The sequence below is a fragment of the Nannobrachium achirus genome (genome assembly GCF_963921795.1).
Source record: "Nannobrachium achirus genome assembly, chromosome: 24".
Classification (NCBI taxonomy): Eukaryota; Metazoa; Chordata; class Actinopteri; order Myctophiformes; family Myctophidae; genus Nannobrachium; species Nannobrachium achirus.
In genome coordinates, this window is record NC_137831.1 from 26,344,482 (window position 1) to 26,364,824 (window position 20,343).

At 42.6% G+C, this 20,343-nt stretch overlaps 2 protein-coding genes across 2 annotated transcripts in view; both read right to left on the reverse strand.

The window, feature by feature from the left end:
• The window catches only part of LOC308279979 (plakophilin-4-like), a gene marked incomplete at its 3' end in the record, with an annotated part of 51,831 nt that extends 49,068 nt beyond the window's left edge, over window positions 1–2,763 (reverse strand). The window contains exons 1-3 of the mRNA XM_080720217.1: window positions 2,631–2,763; window positions 2,147–2,338; window positions 1,080–1,377 (exon numbers count right to left, since the gene is read on the reverse strand). Coding sequence (XP_080576343.1) covers window positions 1,080–1,377; window positions 2,147–2,338; window positions 2,631–2,747 — 607 coding nt within the window. The 5' untranslated portion in view covers window positions 2,748–2,763. The remainder of the gene's footprint in view (window positions 1–1,079; window positions 1,378–2,146; window positions 2,339–2,630) is intronic.
• A 3,444-nt stretch (window positions 2,764–6,207) lies between these two features.
• Window positions 6,208–20,343, reverse strand: part of LOC308280179 (plakophilin-4-like) — a gene marked incomplete at both ends in the record, with an annotated part of 42,334 nt that continues 28,198 nt past the window's right edge. The window contains 4 exons of the mRNA XM_080720442.1: window positions 6,208–6,224; window positions 7,472–7,594; window positions 11,140–11,174; window positions 15,079–15,194. Coding sequence (XP_080576568.1) covers window positions 6,208–6,224; window positions 7,472–7,594; window positions 11,140–11,174; window positions 15,079–15,194 — 291 coding nt within the window. The remainder of the gene's footprint in view (window positions 6,225–7,471; window positions 7,595–11,139; window positions 11,175–15,078; window positions 15,195–20,343) is intronic.

Sequence of the window (20,343 nt, forward strand, 5' to 3'; positions counted from 1 at the left end):
AGATACCTTTATTATCCCAAGGGGGAAATTCAGTATTCAGTATCCATTAGGCCAACTGGCCGCTTTCGAGAGACTTTCATACAGGTTACATAACAGGATGGATTCCTATGAGCTGAAATGGGGACACTATCACCTTAACGTGTGTTGGGACTGTGAGGCATTCCCTGCTCGTGAGCGAGATATGCCCACCGGATATCGCGTCAAGTAACATGTGGGTTTGACTGTGGACTGTGTCGCCCCTGTGCGCTTGAGCCCCTTTTATTTTGCATTTTGTTTTCGTTTTGTGTCTTTGTATGTCTGTCTTTTGTTTGTGCTTCTGTTGTGTTCTAATGTTGTTGTGTTTAAAAAATAAAATAAAAAATTGAATAAAGTGCTAATCATAAAAATGTGCAGATCTCCAAACTCACAATGCCTTTAACCGACTGCAACATATATCCCGACTGCAAACTAACTCTAGCATATCGTTGCTGTCAGGCAGAAACCTCATATCTCCATATTTTAGCTTGGGGTAGAGTAATGCCAAAAAACACAATGGTTTCTCTTGCAGTTTTCTAAGCCTTCGAAAACAGCATAGATTCTAGGGTTTGACATGTTGCTTAGAACAGTGGTTCTCAAAGTGGGTTCAAGGGACTCTGTGGGTTCCTTTAAGGGGGTCTAAATTGACCCATACACGTCTGTAACTCTGACAGTGTACAAATGGAACCAAAAGAACCCTGACGGGCGACAGTGTGACTAACTATCACTGACCTAGCCTGGGACGGCTTCCAATTTCGGGCTTTTGATCCGGTCGGGAGCGGATGGTATCCTACGTCATTTTGTATTCAAAACGGACTACAGTTTGGCAGGAAACACCAAACCGGAAACAGTTTAAACCCCTACTTGCGCATGCGCTAACTACTTGCGCATGCGCTAACTGGGCTGAAACTCGATTTAGTGTTTCCTGCCAAAGTGTAGTCCGTTTTGAATACAAAGTGACGTAGGATACCATCCGGTCTAGACCGGATCAACCAACCTGTTTAGTAAACGAAGACCAGGCTTGCCCCCAGCGGAAAGCCTGGTGACGCGAGGTTATCACTGACCTATGAGACTGTCGGGTCTGGGCAGGGCGCTGCGCTGGTACAGCCCGTACGGGTCGGCGCCGTACGCCAGTGGCTGGCTCTGCCGGGGCAGCGTGGAGCCGTAGTGCTGCTGCGGCACCGCCGTCATGCCCGCGCGCAGGGAGGGCGGAGACCCCGCCAGGCCACGCCCCTCCTCCAGGGAGAGGGTGGAGCTCAGCCTCCGGCCGCCGGCGGTGCCCTGGGCCAGGGCCTGGGCCAGCTGGCGCTGGTGATGCCCGTTGGTGGTGGGGGAGGAGGAGGAGGTGGGAGAGGCACAGCCCTGGGGAAGAAGAATATTAGACGTACATGCAGTAGTTATAAGTAGAGTAACAATTTTACTTGACTAAATGTACAAAACAAAAAGAAAAAAAAAGTGCAATGAAATATACTTTAAGTAACAAAGTAAAATAGTTATATTTACTATATACTGTACATAAATAAATAGCCAATCTACAAACTCTAAACTCACATTGCATCAAAGTAAAGTGCAAAATGGGGCTCAATGTTAGCATCTGCAAACTGTGCAAAGTAAATACATTCTTTTTGAGCGGTGGTCACAACGCTCCTATACGTGGCCGTGTGTGTGGGTCTGTCTGTCTGTCTGTCTGTCTGTCTGTCTGTCTGTCTGTATGCGTGTCTGTCTGTATGTAGCCTGTATGTAGTACCTTTTGTGACCACACATGTTAAGGGAGGGGCGCTGTTGTTCAGGCCAGGCCAGACACCCACACACACACACACACACACACACACACACACAATATATATATATATTTGTTTTGCTGTTGCGCAGCCTCCACGACCACCGCTCAGTTCACACAGGTGTGATTTTTTAGTATCTCTGTGACTAGGAATGTCACAATTATTTACATAATCGCCTAATCACAGTTATTTGAGATAATCGCAATTATTTGAGATAATCGCAATTATTTGAGTTAATCGCAATTATCTTGCATAATCGTCATAATTGTTGAGGAAAGTTTATAAATGTATTTAACCATTTTCAAAAAGTGTAAATAGCAGTGTGAATAGCAGATCACCTGGGAGGAGGAGGGAGGCATGGAGGTGCCGGGGAAGATGGAGACGAGGGGTTTGGGCTCAGACAGGATGGGCGAGCCGTAGGAGGTGCTGCCCTGCGACGTGCGCAGGGAGGCGCGTGACGGCGAGGCGGTGGTGGTGGCGCCCCCCGGTGACTGACTCCTGGAGGGCAGGGAGGCCATTCTCCTCAACATGCGGCCTGACGCCTGGGAGAGGAGGAGAGAGAGGGGGAGAGAGAGAGGAGGAGGAGTTGTAGGCTAGGTTATTATAGATCAGGGACGTGCAGAGAATGTTAGAGAGGCAGGGGCTGACATTTCTAAAAGGGACTTTTGGAGATAATATCGGAAATAGCAGACCTCCAAGCTCACAACGTGTCGCGTTGTGAGCGTGGAGGTCGGCTTACTGGTATGTAATTTCTTTATTTATGTGTAATCCCGGTATCTTTGTCTCTGAGCATTTTAAATAAAAGGTTGGATGAAAAAAGAACAAAACAACCACCTGTCCCTCGGCACGGGGGCTTCTGGACAGCGAGGCGCGAGGCTCTGACCTCACCACGTTCTGGTTGCTATAGTAACCGATGCTGTCCTGGTAGCCACTGTCCGAGTACGAGGTCATCTGGCCCGAGTGACCTCCTGACCCTGAGAGAGAGAGAGAGAGAGAGAGAGAGAGAGAGAGAGAGAGAGAGAGAGAGAGAGAGAGAGAGAGGCAGACAGAGAGAGAGAGAGAGAGAGAGAGAGAGAGAGAGAGAGAGAGAGAGATGTAATAATTTGATGACATAAATAGTGGCTATATATATCCACATTGTTTTTTTTCCCTGTCCTTGGCATAAAAATGTTTGAGAACTACTGATTTAGAAGGCGCTTTGCTGAATCCGCCTCAGCTCTTAAAGGGTTAATTGGTAAATGGTGCATTTATTTGATGCCTTTAGTAACTAGTTACTTCATTGTCTCCACCAGCCGAAGGCTGAGGGAGAGTATGTTTTCCCCTCCGTCCGTCCGTCCGTCCGTCCGTCCGTCCGTCCGTGCGTGCGTGCGTCCGTGCGTCCTCGCAGTTTGTGAGCAGCTAATCTCAGTCACCGTTGGCCCGATCGTTGCCAAACTGAGCACACACACTCCCTGGATGCCAATCTAGAACCTCTGCCCCATATTTTTCAAATCAGCCTCATGGTGGCGCTATAACAGGCCGATTTGTGTGGCCTGGTTGTTACCAGCTAATCTCCGGCGCCGTTGGCCCGATCGCTGCCAAACTGAGCACACACACTCCCTGGATGCTAATTCAGAACCTCTGCCCCACATTTTTTAAATCAGCCTCATGGTGGCGCTATAACAGGCTGATTTGTGTGGCCTGGTGGAGACCTGTGCTTCTAGTTCCCCCCTGTTGTCGCTGGCTCACCTGCCAGTGAGGAGCCCCCACCGGGAGGATGTACAGTACTCCTCCTGCCCAACACTCCCTGCTGACAGGTGCCGCCACAGCCCGTAGGATTAGTGTGCGCAGTGACAAATATCACCCTACTCACCCTCCGAATATCACCCTACTCGTATTCACCTTATTCCTGGCCCCGCCCCCGGCTTCCTGTTCATATCCTGAAAGAGGCTGAAAAACATCATTGGGTTTCCTGTGGCTCTGAATGAACCTGTGTTGCCATGTCTGCTTATAAGCAATTTGTGTATTAAAAAAAAAGAGCGTAGTTGCTTATTGTGTTTACTTTCTAATATTGTGTGTTGTTAAAATGTTTCAAAAATATTCAAAATCTTTTAGTTGTTTTTCCTCAATATGTTTTTAAATAGCAAATATACAAGCTCGCAATGTGTTGCAATGTGACACAATGTGAGCTTGCTGATCTGCTATTTTCAAATGTAAATGTAAAGTAGTAAAACTGAGCCTAGATGCTTCTATTGGGCTTATTTTTCATAGACCTGGCCACTTGTTCCTTTGGCAAAATCTGGCAACAGACAATTCCGTGGATGGATTTGTCACGGTGGATTCAAACCTAGACTCCATGGTGGGGCAGCTACTTAACCGCTGCGCCTTACTACAGTACATTTACTTAAAGGGCCACTTCACCCCTGGGACAACCCCATCTTATTTTATTGTTGTTTGGGACTGGATGATGCAAAACGCATCACCAGTACATGCTGAATACTAAAATATCTAAAAAAAAGACTGAACACAAAAAATAACTCAGGATTGTGTTGATTGTGTCCCAAACAACAATAAAATAAGATAGGGTTGTCCCAGAGGTGAAGTGGCCCTTTAAGTAAAAGGAAATCTGAATATTTCTTCCACCAGTCATCACTCTAACTAGTTTCATTTATTCCAAAGCTCTTTGTAGCCTTAATGTTTTGAAAACTCATTATTAAACGCTTGCTTAGGCACTGTTTGGCCACACTCCACCCTAACTGACACTCCGGGGAGCATTAAAACAAACGCTACAAACGATTTCCTCAAATACCATTTGACTCGGTTTCAAAGTTAAACCCGGCGGTAGCGCTCAGATGATGAAAGACTCGAGGCTGTCTCTGCTTAACATTCTTCTGTTAAAACACTCTTCCTCGCCCCGCTCATTTATATTCGGAAACAAAACTTTATATGGAAGAAGAGAATTTAGTTAATGATTAACGACCTCTTCACGTTTCATCTTAAATAATCTCTCTCACTCTCTCTCTTTCTCTCTCTCTCTCTCTCTCTGGATGAAAGTAGGCCACCGTTTCAAAAAAAAGTTGCCTGTTTGCTCCTTCTTCCATAATTCATGCACATATATTCCTTCCTTATCGACGTTTTTTACTCAACAAGATCACGCTGGGATGATGTATGCAAATGTTTAAAAGCCACGATGGCGGTGATGTTAGCAGGATCCCTGCACTGTTAAAGCCGCAGTGTCAATTTAGACACTGAGATTTTGTACAATCTCTGAGTTAGAAATGGATGAATTATCACTGAGGATTTTACTGTGTGCTTGTGTCTGATTTTCTCTTCTTTTCGCTTCTCATTTTAACATTAATTGTTTTACCATGCTTTTATTGGATTTCGACAAGTAGCTGTGGTGCTGCTAACTCTAAGATAGCAAATGAGTTTTATGTGTGGTTCTGCTAGCTCTATTATTGTATTTCGTTTACATTTTAAGGGCATGAGAGCCATTCATTTCGGGGGTAAACAAGAAGTCTAGGTAAATTTTAGGCGCCCACAAGGTTTAGGTGTCCACTGGACCTGAATCCACGAGTTCTCCTTCTCAAGAGGCTTTTGCGCTTTAAAGGTGCATTGTTGTAAGGTAAAGTCACCATTATGCTAGAAGAATATAAAATGCACTGTATAGTAATAGTTTCATGCCTGGAATCCATATCGATCTTGCATGGAAAATGTCCACATTCATCTCTACATGTCTTCAAGGAATTGGTAAAAGGTAATCTAAGAATCTAAGACTTACTTGTGCTGTGATCCGTATTGATGTGAATGTAGGACCTGCATAGAGTACGTGCCTAGAACACAACACTGACTGATCAGCTTAGTTGAACATTCTCATCAGAGAGAGAGAGAGAGAGAGAGAGAGAGAGAGAGAAAGAGAGAGAGAGTGGTGGTGGTGGTGGTGGGGGGGGGGGGTAGTAGTGAACGCAGACTGTCAAATAGATACTGTAGAGAGAATGAAGGATTATTCAGACTTTATGTGGTTTCGTGGAGTGAAGGAAAAGTAGAGCTTTCCCACCATTCTATTCGGTCTGCATCACGGTTCCTTAGAGCTGCGACTATAAACTATTTTGTCAAAGCAATACTCAGTCTCAAATAATGATAGCAATCACAGCATACCTGTCATGAAGTTATCCTATCTATAAACGAGTATCTGCACATACCGGTACTATAGAACACACGTAGAACGCGACTGATCCGACTTCAAACTCGGAGGGGATCGCCTATTTCCGAAGCGCAACAAAATGTTCAACCAAGTGCAAATCAGGCCTCAAGTGTTAGTACAGCGTGAATGCACTTATTATAGTGTGTCAGAGTGAATGGAGCCACGCAAGAAAATAAAAAGGTGTGATTAATTCACCCAAAAATATCCTTTTTCTCAAACGTGTTTGTCTCAGGAGAACAGCCACACTGTGGAGTGTGAAAATCACGCGTCGTTAGAGCAACCACATTTGTATTTGTAACCGTGGCACAGAGGTAATCTTTGTCTGAGCTACGGCACCACAAATAAAGTAAGGCATCGACCAGTACGAATGAAAGAGGCAACGACTACCCAGCTGACAACTTAACACGGCAGTAGTCAGAAGGGTGGGCCGCGTGCATTTTCAGAGCATCGTTTGTTTGTTTGTGTTATGTGCTTGGCTCAATGGAAGTAACATTAAAAGTTCCTATTCATCGGGTATCACAATGAAAACTCATTCATATTAATGTTATGTCGTTACATTGCAACATACTCAGAGCCCACAGTGCATTTTCGCTTTGTTTATCCGTCATGTCCCCCTCCTGCTGTGTAAAGGCCTTAAAGTCACTCATTAATAACATAGCCTTTGTTTCGACACCCCTGTTCTGTCTATAGTGGTAAAACCAGCTACTTTTGTTGAGTGTCTATGCAAACACAATTGGCCCATGTTCGTGGAAGGGAAGCCGAGGTGATATTTGTCACTGCGCGTACTTCTACGTGCAGGAGCAACACAGAGGAGGAGTGTTGGGCGGGAGGAGTATAGGACGGAGGCTCTGCAGCTTCCCGGTGGGGGCTCCTCACTGGCAGGTGAGTCATTAGGACAGCAGTGACAACCCAGGAATCAATTGGCATAATCTCCGTTCCTACTCTCACCTATATGGTCATGAAGTGTGGGTCATGAGTCATGACCGAAAGAATAAGGTTCCGGGTACAAGTGGCCAAAATGAGTTTTCTCAGACGGATGGCTGGCATCTCCCTTAGGATAGGGTGAGAAGTTCAGTCACCCAAGAGAGACTTGGAGTAGAACCGCTGCTCCTACGCTTGAAAAGGAGACAGCTTCGAGCATCTAGTACGGATGCCTCCCGAGTCTCCCTCGGGAGTTCTTCGAAGCACGTCCCACTGGGGGCAGACCCCCGTGGCAGACCAAAGACCAGATGGAGGGATTACATCTCCACACTGGCCTGGTAACACCTGGGGATCCCCAAGGGGGAAGTGGCCAATGTTGCTCAGGAGAGGGAACACTGGAAATCTCTGTTGGAACTGTTACCTCCGTGATCCGATTCCAGATGAGAGGTTGAAGATGGATGGATGGATGGATGGACTAAATTGAGTTGAAAGGGCTAAAAAGCAACATAAAAAAGGCAATTCCCAGGATTCTGTTTGAAACAAATCAAGTAGCGCTCCGCACCGAACATACCTTCGCTGCCGTGCAGGGAGCCTCGCTCGGGTTCGGGGGGGTACAGGGCATCCTCCCCCTGTTGAAGGCGAGATGGGGACATGGACGTCTTCATGGCCTCCACCGGGGGCTCTACTCCTGCGTCTGACAAACAGAGACATAACAACATTAAAAATACAAAATAAACTGTGATTCTTCTCTTACAAGCTGAATAAATGCCACAATAAAGTCTGACAGTTATTTTCATTTTGCCTGTCTTTTATGTAAAGAAGCAGTGTAGGATTGGGGTAGAGAATGCATAACGTCAACTCTATTTGCCCTTATATTCGCTTTAGTTACTTTACCGTTATTATTTAAACTGTTATTACAAAACATTCATTAACCACCTGAGCTCTGTTTTATACTTCAGCTATTCAAATATATAATAACATTGATCTACAACTGCTCATAACCCGTCACACAGCAATGGGGTTGATCGTCTATTTTCATGGCAGTTTTACACCTTTTTGGATACTTTCACATCTTTGGTACTGTACATAGATTTAGATGACACACAACTTTTGTACTTTGTACAGGACTTTTACTATTAACACAGTAGATTTATAGTGCTTTTACTCAAAGTGATAATAAGAATACTTCTTCCTCCAATGGAAATAAATGGCATAAAAAATAAAAATAAAACTAGCTGTGATTATTATATAATGCTTAAATGCCACTGTAAAGCCTTGGAGTTATTTTCATGTTTTCCCCTTTTATGTATAAGACTGCAGTGTGCAAGATTAGGTTGGAATACATAATATCAACTCTGCGCGACCTCATATTCATCCTCCGGCCACAATTTGTGACTTTACGACTACATTTATGGGAAGGTGGACGTGAGTAATGGGCCAAGGAATGGCGCGCAGTGGTTTCTGACAGAATAGCAAATGACTCCAATTCATGTACCTTTTATACATGACCTCAGAGCACGCCTCAGCCATTCAGTGGGGAGTGGGGGGGACATATATTTATGCCCTGGCTCTGTAGTAGAGCTAGGAAATATATCGATATTACATCGATATACCAATATTGTGGTGATCATGATATCGCAATACAACATTTATAAAAAATCGTCATAATTTATTGTGGGCTTACTAATATCATCACAAGCCTGCTTATTGTTTTGTTTGAGCTGTTCGTTTATTTAGCTAAACGTCTAACTCGTTATTGGCTGAGCAACATACTGTAGCTTTGCCATTTAGCTTAGCAGCTTAGCTTCAGTCAAATTGTTTATTGTTTATTTAAGATCCCCATTGGTCACTGCCTCAGCTGTGACTATTCTTCCTGGGGTTAAATTACAAAATTACAGTGAAATTTAAGATGACAAGCACAAATAAAATAGCAATTCAATGACTCCACATTTACATTACATACGATAGAAAACAAAAGAATAAAAAGTAGTACATTATTTGGTGCCCGTCCTCTTCCCTGAGCCAAGCCTAAACCGGACCGCATACCCAAAGTTCTAAAAGTGCACATAACCCAGAACACTCTAAAATGAATTTACACAAAAATGCACAACTCAAAATGAACATATCAGAAACACAATCTATACATCATCTAAAACAACCTCTCTCCGAATTACAGCTCCTCTCAATCTATTTTTTTATTTTTATTTTAAGATTTGTTTTTGGGCTTTTTATGCCTTTATTTGATAGGATAGTAGACTGACAGGAAATGGGGAGAGAGATGGGGAATGACATGTGGCAAAGGTCGTCCGGATCGGGAATCGAAACCGGCGACACCAGGAGGCATCATAGCCTAGTAGGTGGTATGCGCCTTGACCACTAGGCCAGCGGGCGCCCCTCAATCTATTTTTAAAATGGTGCTGCCAGCTCTGTAGCTTACCAAGAGACATAAGCTGAAGTGGCACAAAGTGTCAAACTAGCAGAGTGCATCTCATTATTTAACATGAACCATAGCATGGTCAGATATTGCAGATAAGCTCAAGGATATGATTCAAGAAATCATTACATAGTGGTGACAGCCTAGCACAAGCACGCACCATTGTAAATTTCATGTTGGTCGGGGGGAAGGGGGTAGATGGTTTTTTTTTTCCTTCTTTCTTTTCTTTTCTTGTCTTGTCGTTGTTGTTTGTGCTGTATGTTCGTTATTTCATCTTGTTTTTTATGTTTTTCTTATTTTATTCATATTGTATTTGTGTACATTTTTCATTCATGTTTTGAACAAATAAAAAACAATTGATAAAAATAAAAAAAAACATGAACCATAGCATCCCTGTTCTAAGCATGTCAAACTCATGAGTGAACATTTGGAATTTTATTTTATTTTATTAAATTATTTTAAATATTGTGAAAAATATATATCGGACATTATCGTACTGTGAATTTTTTGTGAGAGTTTTATCATTACATGATACAGTACTAGCTACTGTACATGATACTAGATTGCATATTGTATAGTAATAGGCTTATGTTTATGTTAATCACTTTAATCACTTAACCCTTATTTTAGCTTGAAGATCTACACATTGTTACTTTTGCTAGGCCTAAAAAGGCATCACTTTATATTAAAAAAAGATTGAATATGTAGATACAAGGTTTCTTACATCATAAATCATATATTGAATTTCAAATCTTTGTTGGCTAAGTGACTGTCTCCGTTATGGTTCCACGACATCCTGCTGAAATGGAATTACATTATGTCTGATCTGCATGCAGAGTTTCACTCCAAAATGAGAGAGCAGCCATTTCAATAATTATACCAGCTGTTCTGACGAGAAAATATTGCAGTTTTGACAATCAAATATAAAAGGCTCCTGCATGATGTCTCATACTTACCATATCAGCAGGCTATAATTAAATGTAATTGTCATTTAATAAGGAAAATAATGTTTCTTTTGGAGTGACTTTCTTAGACAAAATACACTTCTACAGACATTGCTAACGTCATGTCTAGATCAGTGGTTCTCAAAGTGAGGTCCACGCTGATGTATTTGGCTGGGACGACATGACTATTTTATTTTTTCGTACATGAAAGCACCATGTCATCATACAAGAGTGTCTTACAAAAGAAGTGAAAATATCTACAAGCTGAGCTTGTAGATCGACTATTGTCAGTATTTTATTACACAGCTTGGTTGAATGCTTGATTCTGATTGGTCAATTGCTGAAATCAGCGGTGTGTTATTTCAGGATAAGAGACTGCTCCGCTCTATAACAGGCCGATGCCTAATCAACTGCTCGAAGCACCAGCAGAACTGTGTGAACTTTATGCTGTATCCAACATGACAGCCTTGCAGACAAACACTCAGTGTCATTTACGACTAAACGTTGCACTCAAGAATGTTTTTAAAAATGTTTGCAGTAACAGAAAATGGATTCTATTTGATCAACTTCCTTGAAGTGCTGTGCTGGGCAGACGCCCAGTGCAGCATTTCTGGAATACTTTCACTGTACGCAAGGAAATACTTTGTTTTGTTTTTAGTTTTGAGTCAAATGATTAATTGATTTATTAAATAGCCGTGTAATAAGTGGGATAAAGTCTGATAGCCACGGACGCGAAGCCCGCCAGGATTTTATTTCTCGTGGAGCCAGAGCCTTGCGTAATAATTGCTGTTTTTAATAATAAAATGAACGGTTTTGGACATTTGAGGTTTTCATTTTCACCCGACAGCAATGACATCCTACCTGCAGATCTCCATGCAAAAGACTTCTCTGATGAGCTGGATAAGAGGGGAGAGAGAGAGAGAGAGAGAGAGAGAGAGAGAGAGAGAGAGAGAGAGAGAGAGAGAGAAAAAGAGAGAGAGAGAGAGAGAGAGAGAGAGAGAGAGAGAGAGAGAGAGAGAGAGAGAGAGAAATCACATTAGAGGAAGATTACATCAGTGGTTGTCAACCTGTGAGCCGTGTATAATGCAAGTGCAAGCCCAAATAATTGGCAAAACACTGAGATCCTGAGATCTAATGACAATATAACATTGATATTTTTTGTGATACCCAGAAATAATAACTTAAAAGACCACTTCATCAATCGCATCTTCGTATAATTGGTCCTCACCAATCTTCATTACAAGATGGCACCATTTCTTGACTACTCACACTGTGTCTCAGAGGAAGGCTGTGGACAGTTCATAAACCTGCCTACCAGTGACATCACAAACAATGGCAGATACTGTATTGGTTGTACATTGGCAAAGTGCTCCTTTAACTATTTCCTCTCGACGAGTCTTTAAAAAAGGCTGATGTTCCTGCTTTTGAGGCCTTTGAGGTTGAAAATGGGTGAAGTGTTTAATCATTTTTGTATTAAAAGGGGGGGACATTATCGGCTATTCTCACAGAAATCAATGTGGTTTATGTAGTCAACCACTTTGCTCTGGGAAAAGGGGCTCTTTAAGATTGCGTTCTGTAAGTTGAACCATTAAAGATATGAAATTATGAGAATATTACATGAATTATAAATTATAATGATTGCTTAATGACTCCCAGTCTATGAATATATAATATAATAAAAAAGGGTATTAAAGGGTACTGTATGTGCAGTAATTTCCCCAGGGCAGATTACTCTGCATTTGAACCGAACTATTAGGAGAAGTGTGCTGCTGTGAATTAGAAGTGGTTGACAAAGTATACACTCAAGCAAATACTCAAGTTAAAGTACACATTCCATAGTACCTTTTCTTTTATATAGCAATGCATTGCTGTATTGAACTTTTGCCATTTTTTTCTTACCACCGCACTCTGACTCCTCTGGTCTGGTGCAGTATTATCCCCTTAGATCAACACCATTTATAAAGGTAATGGGTAGCACACAGTGGCAAAAGTGAGCTTTCTCTTTTTGTATTGTATCTTTACATCAGGGGTGTCCAACATTAGAAAATATGAAATCACCCAAGGCCGGGCCTACTATATCTCCTGACATAATGTTCTCTCGGTCGGACCATAACGCAATTACAATATTTTATCATCAATATTTAATATCAATGGTATTTTGTCAGGTGTGTGCTCTGAACAAAACACAAATAACTCACATTACCAAATGTAACCAGACGTGCAAGGTAAAGACAAAAAGAAAATAGCCTTTCTTTGACCCCTTTGGAATGAGACAACAGGGAACAAGGAATCCTGACGAATTATACTATCAAATATTCTTGTTTGAAGGTGCTGCCAGGCCGTTTATAGTACAATTTAGGAATGAAGCCATGGGCTGTACACAATGTGTCATCGGGCTGGATTTGGCCTCCAGGATGCAATTTTAACACCCCTGCTTTAAATGTTTGAACAACAAACATTTCGGCTTTGCGTTTCTCATTTTGTATGTCCGTGGCAAAAATTTAATTTTGACAAAAATGTCCACAGTGCAGCATGGCGATGACCCCTGGTTCTGCGACCATCATCGACACAAAGCTTTTTGTATTTTGGGGCAACAACGTCGATGTGTTTGACACAGATACCGGCCGCTGGCTGAACACACTTGCAGAGCGTCCAATGTGTTTGTTGGACGGGTCATTCAGTCTTCACCTACAATGGAGAGCTGTACATATTCGGTGGCCACTGCTCCTTCAATGATCTGTGGAAATTCAATCCCGAGAGCTTCTCCCGAAGAGGCTTAAGAAACCCAAAGGTTAAAGGCCCGGGGTCCATGCAGTGCATGGGAGCCTTAGGGAGATAGAATGGTAATTTTGCACTAATCAGTCTAAAAGCGCCAAATGTACACAGATGTAGCCCAAGGCATGCTCTAATGATTTAGCTAGGGCGCCCGAGTTTGCAACCCCCAGAAAATGGCCCCAGAAAACGCCCACAAAACTGTGAAAAGTGATGACTCATTTTTAGCCCAAGGAATGTTTTTTTGTGCAAAACAAATGCTTGCAATGGACTCAGCATCATGACAAACCCCTAGTTAGACCCCTCACATCCTACTTAAATACGCAGAAAAAATAAATACATTTCTGGGTATTTTCCTCCTGTATAGCAAGTCGATGGGAGCCCAACTTGATTTGGCCGCTGTGGCGACCCCGAAGGTCGTCGTCTTGGGCGCCCTAGCTAAATCATTAGAGCAGGGGTCAGCAACCTTTTTGAAATGAGGTGCAATGTTTTTTATGTTCTAGATAGTTAGTGTGTCATGTAAACATACATTTTAATGACCCCATCACATTTTTCATATTTTGATTGTCAGGACATTATTAACGATAATTAGACTCTAACCCATCATTAGACAATAACCCACCTATCTCCCCGACTCTCTCCCCTGTCAAAGTTCCGAATTTTAATGAATGTAGAACTATGTGCAGGATGCAATTTGCTGCAAATTAGATGACTTAATTTAATTGACCATTTTTAAAACCATATTTGAATTTAAAATATAAATCCTCTTTCTCACACTTTTACAAAAATCCTCTTTCTCACACTTTTACAAGTGTGCCAGTGATCACCCTCCCCTGTGCCAATGTTGGCACCCGTGCCTAAGGTTGCCTACCCCTGCATTAGAGCATGCCCTGGGCTACTTCTGTGCAAAATGTGTTGCTTTTAGACTGATTAGCGCAAAAAAACCCTAATGCCTCCTTCACACTACAGATATATAGTTGAACGTTTTGCTTGGTAATTCAATGTAATCTCAATGGAAACCAGCTTTAAAGGCTGGGCGTGTCGGCTGTCCTTGGAATCCAGCCTTTAAAGCTGGTTTCCATTGAGATTACATTGAATTACCAAGCAAAACGTTCAACTATATATCTGTAGTGTGAATGAGGCATAAGGCCTCCGACTAATGGTGGGAGATCGTATATTCCTCTTTGGAGGACTCAAGGAAAAGAGCACACACACTGATGAACTGTACATACTGTATTAGACTAGAGTTCTAGTCTTAAGACGTTATGCAAGCTAGCAGTAGTCCAGTACGGTCTGAAGCAACCCAACATCAGGTGCATGCACGACGACCAAAAAATAACAACACTAAAACGACAGAAAATCAATTCCAGTCAGGGGGACAGAAGAAAGGGAGGAGAATGACGACAGAGACTTGACAGAGACGGTGACTGTCAGCAAGTGTGGCACACTGCATTTTAAAAACTTTAACCCCAACGGCCCCTACTTTTGGGGCTGTTTCTTATAGATCTTTTTATATTTCGAATTCGCCATTCAAAATATAAAGTCCAGTTCATAAATACTATTGATTCTCAACCTTTTCTGGATCAGGGCCCGCTTGAAATATCTCAAAATCTTTCACGGCCCACCCATCTGACCACTTATCACTGGGTGGGGTGGCATGCATTTTCAGAGCATGTTTATTTTAGGCAATCAATTGTGTTCCAGCTTGGATCAATGGACCTACATGTAGCCTAGTATACTTTGTTCCTATTCATCTGTATTACAAAGACTTTTTGTTATATATATAGGCCTATATATGCCATGACTTGTTTAATTTGACATATATTCATGTTATTACAATCTTAGTGTTTTTGCCAATAAATTCATACACTAAACTCAGAGCTCACAGTCATGGTGACAGCTGGCAGTGCAGACATGTCTCTGACATGTCTCTCTCTCTCTCTCTCTCTCTCTCTCTCTCTCTCTCTCTCTCTCTCTCTCTCTCTCTCTCTCTCTCTCTCTCTCTCTCTCTCTCTCTCTCTCTCTCACCTGCTACTGTCGTCTCCGCCTGGCGACTCCGCTCCCAGCATGCACCTCTCCAGCTGACTGGCCACGATCTGTCGCTCCTCCTCCAGCTCACGGGTCAGACGCTCAAACTGCAGCTCCTATGGCAGAGGCGACAAAACACAAACAGGGTTAACCGCGGTCATATTATAAGCGACTTTTGGCTTGTTTTTCTATAAAGTCAGTAGTTGCGGATTGTAGTTTTTCTTTTTCTTTTTTTAGGGGGGAGGCTTACTGACTGCATAAATTACTTTTTTTCAGAGAGACAAATCAGGAGAAAATCGACTTTGTTATCGACCTTTATCTGTCCCAGAAACGCACTCTCGCTGGATCTAGCAACAGTAATCAAAGGGACGTTTGTGAGATCTGTCTGTCTGTCTAGTCCGATCAATCAATATGATTGACAAGACTGTATTTGACCATGAAACAGCCATGTCTCATGTGAGGAGGACCAGCTAAAGTGTCCTCACAAACTGTCACAATGTCCATTTCTCTAATCCCACACACACACACACACAAGTGTATGCACGCACGCACGCACGCACGCACGCACGCACGCACGCACGCACGCACACACGCACGCACGCACACACGCACGTACGCACAGAAAAGGACAAAGTAACCCTGTTCTGTGGGGAGGGAACTCCCTGAGGACCAGGAGATATTGTTGAGCACAGAGACTGGTAGCCCGGTCCCCTGCTAACTTCTCTTTCACACACACACACACACACACACACACACACACACACACACACACACACACACACACACACACACACACACACACACACACACAGAAAAGAGACACACACACACACACACACACACACACACACACACACACACACACACACACACACACACACACACACACACACACACACACACACACACACACACACAGATAAAACTTTTCTTATTTTTAGTCATACAGTATATATACATTTTTAGTCATACCGTATATATACATATTAGTGTGTGTTTTCAGCGTGACCTGGCGGTCGCTTCTCACCCTTAAGGCGTCTTACTCTTACTTGTACTTGTGGGGATATAATTGTTCTCACAAGCAGAGTAATACAAGTACACACACACACACACACACACACGTACACACTCACGCACACACGCTGACCAGAACCCATTGGGAAAAGGCAATGTTCTTAAGCACAGATACTGCTCGCCCTGGTCCTCTGTGCTGTGGTGTCTTAACAAAAGCAGCTTTGTAAGTGGGTCAGCGCCGCTACAGACAGTGTGCACACACAGTCAGGTGATGAACAACGACCTCGCATTGGTCACACAGCGGGTTCTGTGGAGCCTGGAGTTTGCAAACTCTCTGGTGGCCGCAAAGCAGCTATGGGTACATTTACTCCAGTACTGCACTTAAGTACAGTTTTGCGTGACTTTTACTTTACTTATGTATATACACTTTATACTTCTACTCCGCTTCATCTCATAGGCAAATAGTGTACCTTTTACTGTACTACAATTCTGTTTACAACTGTAGTTGCTTCGCAATTCAAAAATGGACGACCTATATTGAGCTATGAGCTCCTCAACCTGATCAAACAGATTAAGAAGGCAGGCTGCAATGTCCTGCTCATCCAGAAATCTATCCTCAGAGATGCTATGAGTGATCTGGCTCTGCATTTCCTCAACAAAATGAAGATCATGGTCATCAAGGAAATTGAGAGGGAAGAGATTGAATTCATCTGCAAGACCATTGGACCATTTCACACCAGAGATGTTGGGTACAGCTGAGTTGGTAGCACATTGTAGTCACAATGTGATGCATTTATAGTAGGATGTTGATGCCAATATGTTTGTACTTTTACTCAAGCAAATGAAAAAATACATTGGGATCAATGAAGCAATGTCTTGCTCAGTGACACTTGGAGCAAACGGAGGGATAAACCAGCGACATTCCAATTCCCAGGTAGCCTCAGCCACAGCTGATCATACAGTATACTTGTGCAAAGAACAGCGGAAATATCCAATATATACAAGCTGACAACATGCGGCACAAAGCTTGTGCATAAGCTATCTATTTTTGTTATTAACTTGTTTTTGGAGCTGTGTGAAGCACAGGCTCCCTATACGTGGCTGTGTGGGTCTGTCTGTGTGTGTGTGTGTGTGTCTGTCTGTATGTAGCCTGAACTTCCTAAACTTCGGCACGCCACTAGTCCCACAGTTTTGCCACCACACACTCGCGCCATATGTCAAATCGACCGGCTTACTGGGGAATCGTGGGCTATTACTTTTCTAAGAGAAAGGTTCTATAGTTTAATTGATATTAATTTATTAGTGAATTAATTTTCCCCATTGACTTATAATGGGAATCGCAAAAACTCACATTCAATTATTTGTCTCTCGCAAACCATAGGGGCTAGAGTTTCAAGACTTGGAGAGGAGGTTCATAATGATTTCAAGGATTAAATAAAAAATAATTGTGTCATTTGGCCGCATGGTGGCGCCATAACACCCCACTTTACGTTTTGGCCTGTAACTCTTGAACCGTAGGTCGGAAAATTAAAAATATTTTTTCCCTGGATTCCTTGGGCCATGACGCATCTCCCCATATAGGCCACGCCCATTTGCGCCATGATAGATTTTCCGCCATCTTGAATTTTCTCCAAAACACACTTTTTGCTCCTTTTCCTACATATTTTCTTCAAATGTCACAAAAATCGGTACACATGATCCACACACACACACACACACACACACACACACACACACACACACACACACACACACAGCTCCACTTCACACGGGTGTGATTTTTTGATTACTTTTGCCTATGATGAGTTGATGACATGCCCAAAATAGAGATGCCAGGGTGAAATTGACAGATGAAAAGGGAAAGAAGCCATACTCTCAAATAACGTCCTTTCACCATTTGATTTGCCTCTCTCTGAGACCAACAATGCGTTAGAGCTCCATCAGCCTTCATCAGCGTTCGTTTGAACACACTGATGAAGGCTGATTGAACCCAAACTCGCTCGTTTGTTGGGTCCCGGAGAGCCGTCTTTACTCTTTTTGTGGTATTTTTTTGTTGTTTTTGGGAGTGCTGCGTGCACAGTAGTTTCTATACGTTTGAAATTGACTAATAACACGATGTTTTGAGAGATTGATATTGATATTTAACTTGTTAATGTCTGTGTCTGTTGTACTTTGCTTACTTTGCTTTTTGTATAAATGTTTGCTTGAACAATTTCAAAATAAACGATAAAAAAAGAAATATTGCTCTATTTCGTCTCAAAAATGTATCCCAAGCTAACCTTTTTGTGTGTATGTATAACTATTTAAGTTAAAATGACAACGTTTGTTTTATAATGCCAATAAAGCCTCTATGAATTGAAACAGAGAGAGAGGGGGGGGGTGAGATACCTGAATGACTGACTGAATGACTGACTACCTGAATGATTGAATGAATGAATGAATGAATGAATGAATGAATGACTGACTGGCTGACTGGACCACGTGAACCCTGTTCGGTCATTAATAAATAAACCAGTAAGACTCCCTAATTGGGAGATAAGCGACCGTTGGTCGCTTATCTCCACAAATAGGCCAAAAATGTGTTTTTCCAAAATCGTCCTGATGGTGGCGCTAGATGGGACAGATCCATGTTGATGAGATAAGTGTAGATATACTGTGTACCCATTGGCATGATTTTAGGGCGGGACAGATCCATGTTGATGAGATGAGTGTAGACATACTGTGTACCGATTTGCGTGATTTTAGGGCAAAATCTGTAGGAGCAGTGTCCAAAAATGTGTTTGAAAAAATCGGCCTGATGGTGGCGCTATATGGGACAGATCCATGTTGATGACATCAGTGTAGACATACTGTGTAGCGTGTAACGGTCGCAATAAAAAAAGCCAAAAATAGGCAAACATTCAGGGTAGGGTGGCTATTCTCTGCAAAGAGAGTTGGTGTAAAGGGAAAGAAATGGAGGGTGCCATGTACACAACCCTGGGGTATCCCAGTGAAGTATAATGGAGTTTAAGTGGCAAGTAAAACAAGAGGAAGATGCAGCACAGGCAGGTGTGTGTGTGTGTGTGTGTGCGTGCGTGCGTGTGTGCATGCGTGCGTGCGTGCGTGCGTGCGTGCGTGTGTCTGCAGGGACCTGTGTGAACTAAAACTCAAAGTTCTTCCTTTTCGGAAGCACTGGAATGTTTTAGTTGAAGAAATGTTGACATATCTGGAGCACCGCAGTTATGTTTGTTTGAGCATCATGTCCAACTGGCTCTGGATGCCAGCGAGAAACGGCTGTTAGCTGTCCAAAGACATTCTAGAAACCTCTTACATAGATGTGGAGCATACTTATTGACATATCTCACAGTAAATATTAAATAACTATGTTTTACCTGTCATACTGTAGAGGATAACAGAACCTTGCATACAGGTTTATTTTTGATAACAGATCAGACTCTTTAACAAGGGTGACTGAGAATGTCAATATGATCAGCCTGTGTCAGCAATCTTGAACAGTCTGTGGACAACTACTGTACATAGAGCATGTGGTTCCCAAACTTTGCAGCCCGAGACCCAAATGAGAAATTAGCCGTCTCCAAAAGAAACAAAAAAGGGATATTATTTTACTCACAACCTTCCCCGTATAAAAAAAAACGTACAAATGGGTTCCAAACCACTGTTTGGGAAATGCTGACATAGAGAGTGGTCTCTCAAGCCAGAAGACTATTTCACAATCCTTCTAGAATCTATCTAATGAATCCAGATTCACGAATCCAAAATCATGTTTTACTTGTCTCTACCATAGACTGTATAAAATATATGGACAAAGCGAAGCCATTGGTTTCTATGCAGCGCAAATGACACAATATGGGTCCTTGGCATGGGTGTTGCCATCATAGATTGTAAAGGCACCAAAGGATGCTATTGGCTGCAAAAGGTCACGTGCAACCGCAGGGATACATGGGAGAATGTGGTCGGAGCCTCCCGAAATACAGCACACAAAGAAGAACACAGCCGGCAGGTATCAGTTTAGTTGGCCACGCCCTCCACAACTTTATAATTTATTTTAAAATAAATTGGACCAAATTTCGACAAAACGCATATGATGGTGATTGAAAGGCATTTTTTAACTAGCGATAGGAACCATAAAGTATTCATGAAAATGTTAATTAAGGTTAGAACACAAAAAGGGGGAAATGAATGGGATCCAATGGAGAACAATTCTTTTTGCGACTGGCCGGAGGAGAAACCAGCTCAACTAGCGGCCAATCA